Source organism: Emys orbicularis, chromosome 2 (assembly GCF_028017835.1).
Source record: "Emys orbicularis isolate rEmyOrb1 chromosome 2, rEmyOrb1.hap1, whole genome shotgun sequence".
Taxonomy (NCBI): Eukaryota; Metazoa; Chordata; order Testudines; family Emydidae; genus Emys; species Emys orbicularis.
The window spans coordinates 115,446,504-115,463,019 of NC_088684.1; the positions used below are offsets into that span (position 1 = coordinate 115,446,504).

The window sequence follows — 16,516 nt, forward strand, 5'->3', positions numbered from 1 at the left end:
ACTCCTGGTCCCAGACGCAGACAGGTTTCCTGAGTGATGATCCCTGTAATGATAGCATGCAACTGAAGTCTACTCCCCACATCCCACTCAGGGAGTGAATGTTAACTCTCTCCCTGCCAACCTCAGACAAGGATCTATATATCACATCACAGCTCTCAAAATACCTTAATTAATGGACGTTAAATTCCATGCATCACACTAGTGGATAACAATGGGACCTCAGCAATGTTATGTTTGGGTCGCTGAAGTCCCAAACAAAGCTTAAAAAAAAAAAAACCTACTAAAGGGATGTTGTTAGTGCGACGCTGGCATACCAGGTGCCAGGTCATGCCCCCATCCCTCAGTTGAATACTGACAAATACATAGTTGGAATCAGTCTGGCTCACCTGTGTGTTAGTATTATTAAAAGAGGTATTAGAATTACAAGAATGTGTTTAGTGTTTAGACTTTATGGGATGCTTGTAAACTGGTGCCTGCATTAATCTCACTTTTAACATCTGTACCTCATGTTATAAATAATATTTGAGCATTTGTATTATAAACCTCTAACTGTGTAAATCACCAGACAGGAGAGAGACATTACCTTGTGTGAAATACTGGTCTCCAACTGAAGGTGTATGTCCTGCCCAATGGGCATGACTCGTGGACACCAGACTAGTGTGGAGCATTAAAGAGGACAAAAGCCTTTGTTGTTTATTCTTCCTTCCCCCAATGGAGATGAGTCATACAAGTGAAATTCTTCTCCTCAGCGGAGTTTGCAGCTCAGAGCACAAGGGGCTCAGGGGAAAGGAATAAAAACCCCTAATACAAAGGAACTGTATCTCTATGCTGCTTGGATTCTGAAGGGCAAGGTTTTCTAGGAATAAGCAAGAGAACCCCAGTGCTTGGCCTGGGTTAGCCCTAAAGGACACAGAGTCAGGGCCGGCTCCAGGCACCAGCCCAGCAAGCAGGTGCTTGGGGCGGCCAAGGGGAAGGGGCAGCACGTCGGGCTGTTCCGCGGCAATTCGGCGGTGGGTCCCTCTCGGAGGGAAGCACCTGCCGCCGAATTCCCGCCAAAGAAGGAAGCGGCACGGTGGAGCTGCCACCAAAGTGCCGCCAATCGCAATTGCGATCGCGGCTTCCCCCCCCCCCCACCACTGCCTGGGGCGGCAAAAACCCTGGAGCCGGTCCTGTATAGAGCTTGCTTATTATAGAAGCTTCTATTACCTTTTGAAACATAAGATTGTAACTCATGTGTGTTTAGGTTCATTTGCTTTAACCTTGTAAATAACTCCTTTGGTTTTTTTTCCCTGTACAATAAATCTTTAGATAGTTTATTATAGGATTGGCTACAAGCATGGTCTTTGCTGTCAGATCTAAAGTGCAATTGACCTGGGGTAAATGACTGATGCTTTGGGACTGACCTGAATATTGCTATGATCCTTGGTGTAAGGTACCATCGGTCACAAAGATATACTCATCTGGTTGGCAAGACAGACTGGAGTACCCAAAGGGACTGTCTGAGACTCCATGTTATGTTTGATAATTGGTTATGAAATCTAAGTACAGAACTCTCGGCCAATTTGGGTGTATGCCCTAGTTCTTAATAGTCTGCCCTGAGGTTGGTACTCATGCTCTTGAGACACTGCAGGATAGCTTGACAAACAGCTCAAAAGTTAGGCCTGGTCTACACTGGGGGGAGGGGGGGGGGGGGAAAGAGAGAAGAGGATGATCGATCTAAGATACGCAACTTCAGCTACGAGAATAGCATAACTGAAGTCGACGTATCTTAGATCGACTTAGAATCACTTACTTCGCGTCTCGCAGCGCGGGATCGATGGCCGCGGCTTCCCCGTCAACTTTGCTTCTGCCTCTCGCCGAGCTGGAGTTCAGCAGTCGACGGGACAGTGATCGATTTATTGCGTCTACACTACATGCGATAAATCGATCCCCGATAGATCAATTGCTACCCGCCGATCCGGCGGGTAGCGTAGACGTACCCTCAGATTATAAACTCTTCAGTGCAGAGAGAATCCCTTATATTTTTACGGTTTGTACAGCGTCAGTGAGGTCCTGACTATGTTCTACTGCAATACAATGCAAATAAATATGTTACAAATATCATCTTAACTATTAAAATTGAAATAATTTTTAAAATCCAGTTTACTTTTCACTATTTGTGCTCTTTACCCTTTGTATTTCTCTGAGCTTGTGCAATGAAAACAGAGTAGTTGGTTTCACTTTAGTTCGCAGTCATTTTCTAGCTATTTACACTTGTGAGTTCTTAAGAACTAACATAAAATTATAATGTTTGGGCTGAAAATAGCTTTTGGAATGTTTCTTTGATTAAAGAACACTTTCTATTGGCCAAGTGTGAATATAATAATAAAACCCCACCAGGTGAATGAACTAAGGGGCAAAACACCAAGGCTTTTCAGATTTGCATGGGTAAATTAGCCTCCTGCAAAACAGCCTAATCCTTTGAAATGCATACAAGGAACTATGTGTTGCTAGTTGAGGGGAAAAAAAAAAAAATATAGCATGTGTGCACTGGCAATGTTATTAAAACACATACCTCGGACAGAAGTGAGATCCATCTGAGCTCATTCCCATGCATAAGTAGGAGTTTTGTGGGGAATCCCAATACAGCTCAAAATGATTGAATTGGCAGGTTGGTAATGTGATGAGAAGAGATTTTTCCCCTCTTTGATCATCTGCATCACTGTGTTTTAATGACCTTTTGTTTCAGAGCAACAAAGTGCTTGTGTCCGTATAGAAATATTTGGAACAAGGAAATCCTGGAAGTGAAAAGACGACCTACAATAGAAAGGACAAAAATTAGCCAGCATACCAAAATGCTGGATTTCCTATAGAGATTGTTATCTTCAAGATACAGAGCCCCTGTGTTCCTAGGATTAACATGCTGTAGGTGGAACGTCAGAAACATTGGATAATGGTAAGTTTAGTTTTCAATGAAGTTAAAATTCATTTGAATTCAAGTTAAGCATTTTTTTTTTTTAAATTAAGCTCAGCAAGGAAATACTTTGTCCTCTTAAACAATGCAAACCGAACACCCACCTCATTTAGAATTTTGACTGCTCATTGTTAGGATTGATTGCAACCAGTCATTCTTAGGTTTAGGGCTGTTGAGAATCAGGCCTGGTCTACACTGGGGAGGGGGGGGGGGGGAAGAGAGAAAGATATCGACCTAAGATACGCAACTTCAGCAATGAGAATAGCGTAGCTGAAGTTGACATATCTTAGTTCGACTTCCCGTGCCGTGAGGATGGGAGGTATCGACTGCCGCTGCTCCCCGTCGACTCCGCTTCCGCCTCTCGCTGCGGTGGAGTTCCGGAGTTGACGGCAGAGCGATCGGGGATCGATTTATCATGTCAGGTGCGATAAATCGATCCCCAATAGATCGATCACTACCCACCACGTACCCTCACTAGTTCTGTTTTGCCTTGGATACTGCCTAGAACTGTAAGCCATTATTGTAGCTATCTCCTTAGTGAACATGTTACCAAGAAGATTTCCTCATGCATATAAAACATTAAAACACATTGTTCTGGTAAGTGGGTCAATAAGCATGTAACAGTTAATTCAAGTATGATTTGATAATTGGCATTTGTCTGTCTGTAACATAACTTTTAAAGAATGCATCCAATCAATTCCAAGATTTCAGGAAATGTTCTAGGCATCAATGGGAAGAAACCTAACTGATTTTGGTGACAATTGGAAAACTGGAACCCTGGAAAAGCCTGATTTACACACACTGCCCATTTGGAGCACCCTGCTGTTGCCTGAGTGGTAGCATTGTGACATCAGAGGTAACTCTCCACTCCCTTCTGTGAGCTTATTTCCATACTTCAATCCGATTTGCTGACTCACTGCAACCAATGAAACTGCAGGTCAAAATGGAGGTGCTTTGACAGAGTTGTGTGTGTGCGCATGTGGGGGGATGTGAGGTTCAGGACTGGAATAGCAGGGTCTGCTTCAGATCAGGAGTTATACTGGCTGAGTAGGAGTGAGGCTGGAGGTTTGCACTGTGATTCCCTCCACACTCTGCCTGGGTCAGGCAAAAATCATTTACCTTTGCCCCTCTATCCCCCAAACCCCTGGGGGGGCAGTAGCATGCCAGATGCATTGCGACTCATAGGTAAGCACTGTAGGTGCTTTGGCAGCTAGACTTTGTAAGTTCTAACCCTGGTGCATCCCAATCAGCACTCAGACACATGGCTATGGGAAGGGTTATTTTACTAGGGCTGACAAGAAAGGAGAAAGGTTGCAAATACCCTAGGTACAGAGGCTTGAACAGTTACAGTTCAAAGTGAGCAATGGTGGTTCCAGTGTGGACCCCTGGGGGTAGCCCAATCAAAAATCAGGGCTCTTCAGGCCTGGTGCCTAAGGTGTCCTCTCCAGTATCTATTCTATGCAAATACATGCTTGCAGGTTTCCAGGTTCAGTTAGGGTCTCTCACGGGGGCCCCTCTGCACCTGCCGCTGCTCCCCCAGAAGTCCCACACACAGACCTACAACCAGCCATAGTGTCCAACAGTCTCAGTCTGTTCCAGACACTGCTCTGCAGCCGTTCCTGCCTCCAGCTTCTCTCCAGCTGCCTGCTTGCCTCCTGGCCACTGTTTCAGCTTCCTTGCAGCTCTTTGCCTCCAGGGAACCACCACTCCCCAACAGAGCCCAGACACTTCCTGGTTAAAGGACCTTCTCCCTCACTTGGCTGGGGACAGGGAAGTACAGTGGGGAGGGAGCTGTATACCCCTGCTTTGCAGATCCATCACAAGTTCTTCTACAACTGGGGAAAGATGACCTAGAAAGGCATCAAGGTTTGGGGAGGGGCAGGGTGGAAAGGAGAACAGAAAATATTCAACAGCAGCCTGGGATGTGGGGGTAATGGGGGAGTAAAAGGCAGCATGGAGGGTGCAAGCCTGGGGTGGGGTGGGAAGTCAGGGACAGAGGAGGGGATTGAGGCAGCAGAACCTGACTGTAATGGATCTTATTTGCCTTTGTCTCTCATTGGCTGGGGGAAGGGTGAATTCTCTCAGGGCTGTAAAGCACTTTGAAATCCTCATATGGGCAGTGCTCTATGAGGGCAGGGCATTTGGGGTCAGGGATAAAGACTGCATTCCTCCCCTCCTACCACCTGCTAGTTTGGCCTACATAAGGAATGAAGTGCATAACCCTCAAGTAAATTAGCCGACACTCCTATGCTACATGTGCTTCCTTAAGTAAGCCACTACTGCTTCCCCAGCCAGAAAATACCACCCATTTCTAAGTATTCTGAAGTCTTCTTATCTTATGTGTTCTGGTTTACAAGTGTTTTGAAATGGAGTCATTGATGAAGTCACAGTCCCACACTCCTGTCTTAAGTAAAACTCCCATTAACTTCTATGGGATAAGAATATGATAAAATAATCTGAATAAGCAGTATTTTTTTTTTTTTTTAAACAGAGATATCCCATCTCCTAGAACTGGAAGGGACCTTGAAAGGTCATCGAGTCCAGCCCCCTGCCTTCACTAGCAGGACCAAGTACTGATTTTGCCCCAGATCCCCAAGTGGCCCCCTCAAGGATTGAACTCACAACCGTGGGTTTAGCAGGCCAATGCTCAAACCACTGAGCTATCCCTCCCACCTCCACTCTCTCGGTGGAAATTTGGCAGTGGGGGGTCCTTCCGCTCCAGATCTTCGGCGGCAGGTCCTCCACTTGCTCGGGGACCCGCCGCCGAAGTGCCCCGAAGACGCAGAGTGGAAGGACCCCCGCCGCTGAAGACCCCAGGCTCCCTGAATGCTTAGAGGAGGAGCACTGCCGCCTAGGGCGGCAAAAACCCTGGCGCCGCTCCTGCCCAGAATCCAGATTGCCATCTGGCAGAATGTCAGTTCACTTCTACTAAATGGGTCAGGGAGAGACACTCATGTTGTCTCAACTAATGCACATACCACTTTAGAAGAGAGATGTACTGCAATTTCAGAGTTGTTGATTTATACTGGCTTCATACAGACAGAACGTCTTTTATTTCATAGCAAAAATTAAGTTAAAATTTCCCCACCACCTGTTATTATGTGTGCCGCCTTCTGCTGCTTTTTGTCTTCTGCAGCACCACTGTCTATACCCAGTCTTCCCGTGAACAGGAATGGTAATGGAGCAAAGCTCCAGAACCAGGTGGGAAACTATCTACAAGTTTGGGTTGTGTTTCAGTTTGGCTCATTAGAAAGAGTAGCCCGAGTTGCAAAGATCAGATCTAGGTCCACTCAAATTCCAGAGGAACAAGGGTTCAGATCTGGTGTTACAGTACAGCCTCACCTCCATTTTCCAAAGAAGTTTATAATCAAGCTCCACTTTAGATGCCATGACAGTTGTGTTTATTGACAGTTGATTTCCGCTTCTTTTACTGGTCCCATTGTAAATGAAAGTCAGAGGCCTACAACCCTCTTCTCAGAGACCTATAACCTCTATAAAACTAATCACAGAAAATATGCCCTGCATAAGTCATGTCAGTTATACAATTAAAGATATTTTCCTCTGGTGAGGTAGTTTTATTGAAGTATAAATCACTACTAAAAAGCAATTTAGTGCAGACAGGAATTTTATTGGGGGATGCAGATCCCCTGGGCTTGTCTGGAAAATGAGAAACATATTCAGAGATGATGGTGTAAGATTCACAGGGGTTACACAGAGGCCTGTCTAGACTGAGATTTAACTCTCTCATTTAAATCAAGTAAAATAGCACTGTGTTGGATCTGATTGCATTGAGCATTCTGTGTTCGATTAAAGGGATTTTATGAAGCCCAGTCACACTGCAGAAATTAAGCTCTCAGAAAAGAGCATTGTTGAATACACAGAACGTAAACAGGATTTGAAATGCATCAATTGACCTCCAAGTTTAGCAGGGTTTTAACAGCCCTCAATTTTTTCCTTCCAAAACCCAGGAACTTTCCCTTTTCAGATACAGGTAGAGGAGCTGAATGATGTTTTCTGGAGTTTTCATTTCCTTCCACGCTCACTTGGAGATTCCAATCCCTGTAACAAATCCAGTTGCCTACTCTGTCCCTATATCTACTCTAGTGACCCCATCAGAGGGCCCAACCACATCAGCCACATCATCATTCACCTGCACATCTACTAATGTGATATATGCCATCATGTGCCAGTAATGCCCCTCTGCCATGTACATTGGCCAAACCGGACAGTCTCTATGTAAAAGAATAAATGGACACAAATAGACATCAGGAATGGTAACATACAGAAGCCAGTAGGAGAACACTTCAGTCTCCCTGGACATTCTATAACAGATTTAAAAGTAGCCATTTGTAAGACGACCGGACTCACCCCTGCGGCACCTCCTGCTGGTCATCCAGGGAATTAGCTCACCAGCCTCTGGAGCGCCCTCTGCGGGCCAGTGATCCGCCTGTCATTGGCCCCCAAGTCCCTCCCAGACCCCAGTGCCCTTGGCTTAGGTGCTGCCCCCCTGGCAGAACCCCACTCTTTCTCTGAGTCTCTCCACCCAGGGGAACCCCCACCCCTTATCCCAATGTTGCCTCAGTCATGGCTACTGCCAGTCACCATCTAGTCCCCGCGCCCTAGGACAGACTGCAGTCTATCAGCCAATCATCACCAGCAACAAGGGGTTTGGACTGGCTGCCTTTACCCACCCTCAGGCTGCCCCTCTGCAACCCCAATACCTATATGGCCTAGGACCAGGCCCTGCAGCCCAGGGAGTTGCTGGCCTAGGGCTTCCCAGCCCCCAAGGCCTTTCCCCAGCCCTGCCTCACTTTAGGTCCCCAGGTGAACTCCCTGCAGCCAGGCCTGTATCTCTCTCCAGTCAGCGGGAGACTCCTCTGCTCTGACTACCCTGGCCTTCTTATAAGGCTGAGTGGCTCAGTTTGGGGCGTAGCCCCAGCTGCAGCCACTTCCCCAATCAGCCGGGGTTTTGCTCCTTTTTACCCAGCCCCAGCCCTCTGCAGGGCTTTTCCAACCCCTTCAGGGCTGGAGCGGGTGATCACCCCGCTACACCATTCTTCAACAAAAAAAAACTTCAAAAACAGACGTCAAAGAGAAACTGCAGAGCTACAATTCATTTGCAAACTTAACACCATTAATTTGGGCTTGAATAGGGACTGGGAGTGGCTGGCTCACTACAAAAGCAATTTTCCCTCTCTTGGTATTGGTATCATCAATTATTGGGAGTGGACCACATCCACCCTGACTGAATTGGCCTGGTCAACACTGGTTCTCCACTTGTGAGGTAACTCCCTTCTGTTCATGTGCAAGTATATTTATGCCTGTATTTGTAATTTTCACTCCATGCATCTGAAGAAGTGGGGGTTTTTACCCACAAAAGCTTATGCCCCAATAAACCTGTTAGGCCTTGGCTACACTTGCGAGTTGCAGCGCTGTAAAGCCACCCCCAGCGCTGTAACTCACTCCCCGTCCACACTGGCAAGGCATTTGCAGCGCTGTATCTCCGTGGTTGCAGCGCTGCATGTACTCCACCTCTCCGAGAGGAATAGCGAGTATTGCGCTGCCGCTGCAGCGCTGCGGCACCAGTGTGGCCGCCCAATGCGCTGTGAATGGCCTCCAGAATTATTCGGCAGTATCCCACAATGCCTGTTCTAGCCACTCTGGTCATCAGTTCAAACTCTACTGCCCTGGCCTCAGGTAACCAACCATATGACCGACCCTTTACATTCCCCGGGAATTTTAAAAATCCCCTTCCTGTTTGCTCAGCCCGGCGTGGTGTGGAGTGCTATCAGCAAATCTTTCCAGGTGACCATGCCTCCACGTGCCAAGCGAGCCCCAGCATGGAGCAATGGCGAGTTGCTGGACCTCATCAGTGTTTGGGGGGAGGAAGCTGTCCAGTCCCAGCTGCGCTCCAGCTGTAGGAATTACGATACCTTCGGGAAGGTATCAAAGAACATGATGGAAAGGGGCCATGACCGGGACGCCCTGCAGGGCAGGATTAAAGTGAAGGAGCTGCGGAGTGCCTACCGCAAAGCCCGCGACGCAAACGGCCGCTCGGGTGCTCCCCCCGCGACCTGCCGATTCTACAAAGAGCTGGATGCGATTCTTGGGGTTAACCCCACCTCCACTCCGAGCACCACCATGGACACTTCAGAGCTGGTGTGGGGGGGGGGGAGAGGAGGAAGAGGAGGAGGAGGAAAACGGGAGTGATGGTGGTGGGCCGGATGGAGACACCCCGGAATCCCTGGAGCCATGCAGCTAGGAGCTCTTCTCGAGCCAGGAGGAAGGTAGCCAGTCGCAGCAGCCGGTACTTGGTGGAGGACAAACAAGAGCAGGTTCCCGGTAAGCGGGGGGTTTTTTCGGGAAGGAATTTTTTCGGTGCGGGCTCTTTGGGAGAGGAGGGTTAGGCATGCATGCCTAGATGCGGAATAGTGCATTGATGTGGTTTATCACATCGCGGTAATCGGCCTAGGTAATCTCCTCGAATGTCTCATCCAGAACGTGTGCAATGCGCTTGCGCAGGTTTATCGGGAGAGCCACCGTGGTCCTTGTCCCAGCCAGGCTAACGTGTCCGCGCCACTGTGCCGCGAGGGGCGGGGGGACCATTGCTGCACACAGGCAAGCTGCATATGGGCCAGGGCGGAAGCCGCATTGCAGTAGAAGACCCTCCCTTGCTTCCCAAGTCACCCTCAGCAGCGAGATATCGTCCAGGACGAACTCCTGTGGAAAATGTTGGGACAGTGTTCAGTGTAGGTGCCCCCTGAAGCTGTTGGCTCTCCCCAAGGCACAGAAACCCAGAGGACAGTGCAGCCCTGAAACAATCAGTCCCCCTTACTCACCATTTTGAGGCTCCCGTAGGATATGTGTGCTCTGTTTCGGACGGGAAAATTATGCTATTGTGTAGACCCTGTGTGTTTTCTACTCCTTAAGTGCGGGGGGAATCATTACTCTGTCTGGTATAAACAATGCTGCCTCTGTTAAATGTTGCATTTTGCCTATACAGCTGCATCAACCTTGAGACCTCAGCCGTCCCTCTTATCGCCTGCTCAGAGACTGCAAAGACTCAGGAAGAGACCGCGAAAAAGCAAAGAAGACATGCTGCAAGAAGTGATGCGGCAATCTATTAAAGAGAATGAGAAAGCACAAGACTGGAGGGAGAGAGAAAGCAGGATCCGCCAGGAAAACGCAGCGCACCGGCGGCAAAGCACCGCGCACCGGAAGCAAAGCACCGTGCACCGGAAGCAAAGCACTGATAGGTTCATAAGCATCCTGGAGCGCTAAGCAGACGCTATCCAGGAGCTGGTAGCCATGCAGAAAGAGGAGCAGTACCGCAAACGCAAACGCCTCCCCACCCTACAGCCCTTGTCCCAAAACTCTTTCCGTTGTGCCCCACTGTCACCTCCAACCCACTTTCCCCAACTTCCATGTTCTTCACGCCACCCGCTGCCTCCAACACCAGTATCTTCACCACCTAGCCCTGAAAACCACGAGCCTTACCCTCTGCACTCAGCCCCCATCACCATGCAGTATAGCTGTCCTGAAGTGCAGCACTCACTGCACAGCACACCAGACAGGACATACGCGAATCTGTGATTGTACTGTTCCCTACTCCACCCCCTTGTTTCTTTTCAATAAATATTTTTTTTTCTTTTCAATAAATGGATTCTTTGGCTTTGAAAACATTCTTTATTATTGCATAAAGTAAAAGACTCCTTAGCCCAGGAAATAAACAGGCATGCAAGTCTGCTTAGCAAACACTGATTCCTAAAGATTGGAACTACTGCACTTCACTCCCGTGCAGGGCACCAGATATCACTGCTGGTTTTCAGCCTCAAATTGCTCCCTCAAGGCATCCCTAATCCTTGCAGCCCCGCGCTGGGCCCCTGTAATAGCCCTGCTCTCTGGCTGTGCAAATTCAGCCTCCAGGGGTTGAACCTCGGAGGTCCGTGCCTGAGTGAAGCTTTCACCCTTCCCTTCACAAATATTATGGAGGGCACAGCACGCGGATATAACCGCGGGGATGCTGTTTTCGGCCAAGTCCAGCTTCCCATGCAGAGATCGCCAGCGGCCCTTTAAACGGCCAAAGGCACACTCCACAGTCATTCGGCACCGGCTCAGCCTGTAGTTGAACCGTTCCTTGCTGCTGTCAAGGCTCCCTGTGTAGGGTTTCATGAGCCACGGCATTAACGGGTAAGCGGGATCTCCAAGGATCACAATGGGCATTTCAACTTCCCCTACCGTGATCTTCCGCTCTGGGAAAAAAGTCCCGGCCTGCATCTTCCTGAACAGCCAAGTGTTCCGAAAGATGCGTGTGTCATGCACCTTTCCGGGCCAGCCTGTGTTAATGTTAATGAAATGCCCACGGTGATCCACAAGCGCCTGGAGAACCATAGAGAAATACCCCTTCCGATTAACGTACTCGGATCCTAGGTGGGGTGGTGCCAGAATAGGAATGTGCATCCCATCTATCGCCCCTCCACAGTTAGGGAACCCCATTTGTGCAAAGCCATCCACTATTTCCTGCATGTTACCCAGAGTCACGGTTCTTCTGAGTAGGATATGATTAATGGCCTTGCAAACTTGCATCAACACGATTCCAACGGTCGACTTTCCCACTCCAAACTGGTTTGCGACCGACCGGTAGCTGTCTGGAGTTGCCAGCTTCCAGATTGCAATAGCCACCCGCTTCTCCACTAGCAGGGCAGCTCTCAATCTCGTGTCCTTGCGCTGCAGGGTGGGGGCAAGCTCCTCACACAGTCCCATGAAAGTGGCTTTTCTCATCCGAAAGTTCTGCAGCCACTGCTCGTCATCCCAGACTTCCTTGACGATGTGATCCCACCACTCGGTGCTTGTTTCCCGAGCCCAAAAGCGGCGTTCCACGGTGCTGAGCATGTCCGTGAATGCCACAAGCAATTTCGTGTCGTACGCCTCATGCGGCTCGATAGCATCGTCGGACTCCTCACCCTCACTCTCACTGTCACTTTGGATCTTAAGGAATAGTTTGACAGCCAAACGTAACGTGCTGGCGAGACTCGTCAGCATACGCCTCAGCAGTTCGGACTCCATTTCCCGCAGACAGATCGCGCTGCACAGAAACCGTTGAAAGATGGCGCCAAAGGTGGACGGAAACAAAGGGATTTCTGAGATGCGAAGCGATGCATCACGGAGCATTGGGACAGGACCCAGAATCCCCCGCACCCACGCCCCCTTCCCACAACCCACGGCGCCAGAATGGGAAAAGGTGCTCTGTGGGATAGCTGCCCATAATGCACCGCTCCCAATAGCGCTGCAGTTGCCGCAAATGTGGCCACGACAGTGCGCTGGGCAGCTGTCAGTGTGGACAGACTGCAGCGCTTTCCCTACTCAGCTGCACAAAGTCAGGTTTAACTCACAGCGCTGTACATCTGCAAGTGTAGCCAAGGCCTTAGTCTTTAAGGTCCCACCGGACTCCTCTCTGACATGGAGTCTCTCATATTTCTTTCTACCACTTGTTATCCCTCCGTATTAAAATGAGATCAGATTAAAGATCTGTTTATTTAGGGTTAGATTGTGCTCATGTGTGTGGGAGGGTGGAGGGAGCAGAATTGAAACGAGCTCTTTGCCCTGGGGGCCCCTGAACAGGGTCCGAGGCACAATCCCTGTCTTTGCATTCTTGGCATGCAAGGAATGAGGGAGTTTAGTATGGACAGCGGTATAGATTCCCCAGAGAGAAAGGGTTGAAGGAAGGGCATAGCCTGCTTTATTGTGGTGGTCAGCATAGATGGGGAGAGTGCATGCTGCACACTAGTAAAGAGAACTAATGAAACCTATGATCCTGCAGCGCTAATGAGGCCATTATACCTGCCTCAGGTACAAAGCCTCTGAGAGTGTCTGCCAGTGAGTAGCAGCAGCCCCTCCTCACTTCCACCTTCCAGCTGGGCACTGGTTTACAGCCTAGGGTGACCAGATGGCCCGATTTTATAGGGACAGTCCTGATTTTTGGGTCTTTTTCTTATATAGGCTCCTATTACCCCTCACCCCCGTCCTGATTTTTCAACCTTGCTGTCTGGTCTATTACAGCCACAGCCTCATCCTTCATTTGCAAAAATGAGGATTAGAATTCCCAGTGCTAGAAAATAATATTTTCTCTATATGCCAGTTGTCTGGGAACAGATCCATTCATCTTCCGCAAAACCTTAAGACATGGCACATTGGGAAGGTGGCACTGTTTTTCTGCATAGCCCTTATATTTCTGCAGGGTGATATCAAGAACACCAAACCTGTACTTTTTCTTTGTAAGGAAAGATAGAGACCTTGCGGTATTCTGGTAACAATACACTATGCTTTATTTCCCCACTCTCCTGGCTGGCACACGCACACCTTTCTGTTAAGGATTCTTGGTACTAGTGTAGTCTACCACAGTGGTTCTCAACCAGAGGTCCGGGGGCCACGACCAAGTTTCAGGGGGGCCGCCAAGCATGGCTGGCATTAGACTTACTAGGGCCCAGGACAGAAAGCCAAAGCCCTGCAGCACAGAACTGCAGCCCAGGACCCTGGGCCCCGCCACTGAAGCCAAAGATTGAGCAACTTAGCTTTTCAGTGCCCTGGGCAGTTGCCCTGCTTGCTACCCCTTAATGCTGGCCCTGGCTTTTATATGCAGAAAAACAGTTGCTGTGGCATAGCTGGTCTGTGGAGTTTTTATAGCATGGGGGGTGGGGGCTTAGAAAGTAAAAGGCTGAGAACTCCTGGTGTACCAGGCATTTCCAGTACTAAGAAATCAGAACTTTATTCAGAACACTATGGGCCAGATTCTGTCCTCACTCAGCCCTCATACATTAATGTTGAAATCAGGTAGTTGCATGGAATCAGAGCAAGGGCAGAATTTCACCCTAAATATACATATTGCTACATTACATGGAAGGTTCAAGTTCATGCCCGTCTCTAGCTGAACTGGGGTTATATGACTAAACATGATTGCCCTCTTAGTTAGTCAATAGCTATGGGTGCTAAAAGAATTGACTAGCTAGCAACTGACAGATGTGTGGGACCCTATGAGAGCCAAATGAATTGTACTTGAATTAATTACCTAGTTAACATCCATACAGCAGATTGCAGATGTGAAGTGCTAAAGTATTATTAAACAGTGTTGCCAACGCTTATGACTTTTATCACAAGACTTGTGATATTTGGTGTTTTCCTTAACACCCCACCAGGCTGTGGAGTCAATTCTGTGAGAATCTCAGCTTTCACTTTTTTTAAAAAGGTAAGTTTCTAGCTCTCATAGGGTATGTCTTTACTGCATAATGAGTTAGCCTTGATGATAGGCATCTGGATCTGAGCACCTGGGCTAGCCTAACCTGGCTGTGAGCTGCCACAATCCAGAGCCATACCTAAGTTATTGAGTGCTCACTGGTGCGGCTCTTCCCTGTGTGTGTTGCTAGGACTGCTGAGGGCACAGCCCAGGTTCTTTGTGGGCAGGGCCGGCTCCAGGCACCAGCTTGCCAAGCAGGTGCTTGGGGAGGCCACTCCGGAGCGGGGCGGCAGGTCCAGCTATTCAGCAGCAATTCGGCGGACGGTCCCTCACTCCCGCTCGGAGCGAAGGACCTCCCGCCGAATTGCCGCCGCAGATCGCGATGGTGGCTTTTTTTTTTTTTTGCGCCGCTTGGGGCAGCAAAAACCCTGGAGCCGGCCCTGTTTGTGGGGCAGCCAGCTGAACCACTCTACGCTTCTTTCCCAGTGAGTTGTGGGGGGGGAAACTGTTTGTTCTTCTGGAGGGAATTGTGAGAAAATACTAGAGACTATCAGCACACAAGAGATTTAGTATGCATCCTCAATGCAAAGTGAGCAGGTTACCAGCCTGAGTGAAAGACACTCCCAAGCTCTAGTCTATACCTCCATCTGGGTCAGCTAGTTTGGGTTGAAAGGACCACTCAACTTGGGTGAGAGGTTTGTGTGTGTGACAGGAGGGGAGGCTGGGGCAACACCCAAGTAAAAGTCCTAGTTAAAACTCTGCAGTGAAGACATACGTAATTGTGGAGAAATGCTCGAAAACATGAACCCTAAAGGTTCAAAAACCAGAAAGCAAATAAAAAGAACCCAATACTGGGGAGAGCTCCACACACACATCCAGGAATGTAGCCTTGTGCATCCGAAAGTTCTGCAGCCCCTGCTCATCATCCCATACCTGCATAACAATGTGATCCCACGAGTCAGTGCATGCTGAGGGAGTTGGCTGATGTGATTGCAGAGCCATTGGCCATTATCTTTGAAAATTCGTGGTGATCTGGGGAGGTCTTGGACGATTGGAAAAAGACAAATATAGTGCCCATATTTTTAAAAAGAGAAGAAAGAGAACCCGGGGAACTACAGACTGGTCAGCCTCACTTCAGTCCCTGGCAAAATCATGGAGCAGGTCCTCAAGGAATCCATTTTGAAGCACTTGGAGGAGAGGAAGGTGATCAGGAACAGTCAACATGGATTCAGCAAGGGCAAGTCATGCCTGACCAACCTGATTGCCTTCTACGATAAGATAACTGGCTCTGTGGATATGGGGAAAGCAGTGGATGTGATCTATCTTGACTTTAGCAAAGCTTTTGATACGGTCTCCCACAGTATTCTTGCCAGCAAGTTTAAAAAGTATGGATGAATGGACTATAAGGTGGATAGAAAGCTGGCTAGATTGTCAGGCTCAATGGGTAGTGATCAATGGCTCGATGTCTAGTTGGCAGCCGATATCAAGCAGAGTGCCCCAGGGGTCAGTTGTGGGCCCGGTTTTGTTCAACATCTCTATCAATGATCTGGATGATGGGATTAATTGCACCCTCAGCAAGTTTACAGATGACACTAAACTGGGGGGAGAGGTAGATAGGCTGGAGGGTAGGGATAGAGTCCAGAGTGACCTAGACAAATTGGAGGATTGGGCCAAAAGAAATCTGATGAGGTTCAACAAGGACAAGTGGAGAGTCCTGCACTTAGGAAGGAAGAATCCCATGCACGGCTACAGGCTGGGGACTGACTGGCTAAGCAGCAGTTCTGCAGAAAAGGACCTGGGGATTGCAGTGGACGAGAAGCTGGATATGAGTCAGCAGTGTGCCCTCATTGCCAAGAAGGCCAACGGCATATTGGGCTGTATTAGTAGGAGCATTGCCAGCAGATCGAGGGAAGTGATTATTCCCCTCTATTTGGCACTGGTGAGGCCACACCTGGAGTATTGCATCCAGTTTTGATTCCCCCACTACAGAAGGGATGTGAACAAATTGGAGAGAGTCCAGCGGAGGGCAACGAAAAAGATTTGGGGGCTGGGGCACATGACTTACGAGGAGAGGCTGAGGGAACTGGGGTTATATAGTCTGCAGAAGAGAAGAGCGAGGGGGGATTTGATAGCAGCCTTCAACTACCTGAAGGGGGGTTCCAAAGAGGATGGAGCTCGGCTGTTCTCAGTGGTGGCAGATGACAGAACAAGGAGCAATGGTTTCAAGTTACAGTGGGGGAGGTCTAGGTTGGATATTAAGAAACGCTATTTCACTAGGAGGGTGGTGAAGCACTGGAATGGGTTACCTAGGGAGGTGGTGGAATCTCCATCCT

At 48.8% G+C, this 16,516-nt stretch overlaps 1 protein-coding gene across 1 annotated transcript in view; it reads left to right on the forward strand.

Annotated features, from left to right (window-relative positions):
- The first annotated feature begins 2,877 nt into the window (after positions 1-2,877).
- Positions 2,878-16,516, forward strand: part of NEDD9 (neural precursor cell expressed, developmentally down-regulated 9) — a 100,592-nt gene continuing 86,953 nt past the window's right edge. The window contains exon 1 of the mRNA XM_065399210.1: positions 2,878-2,935. Coding sequence (XP_065255282.1) covers positions 2,933-2,935 — 3 coding nt within the window. The 5' untranslated portion in view covers positions 2,878-2,932. The remainder of the gene's footprint in view (positions 2,936-16,516) is intronic.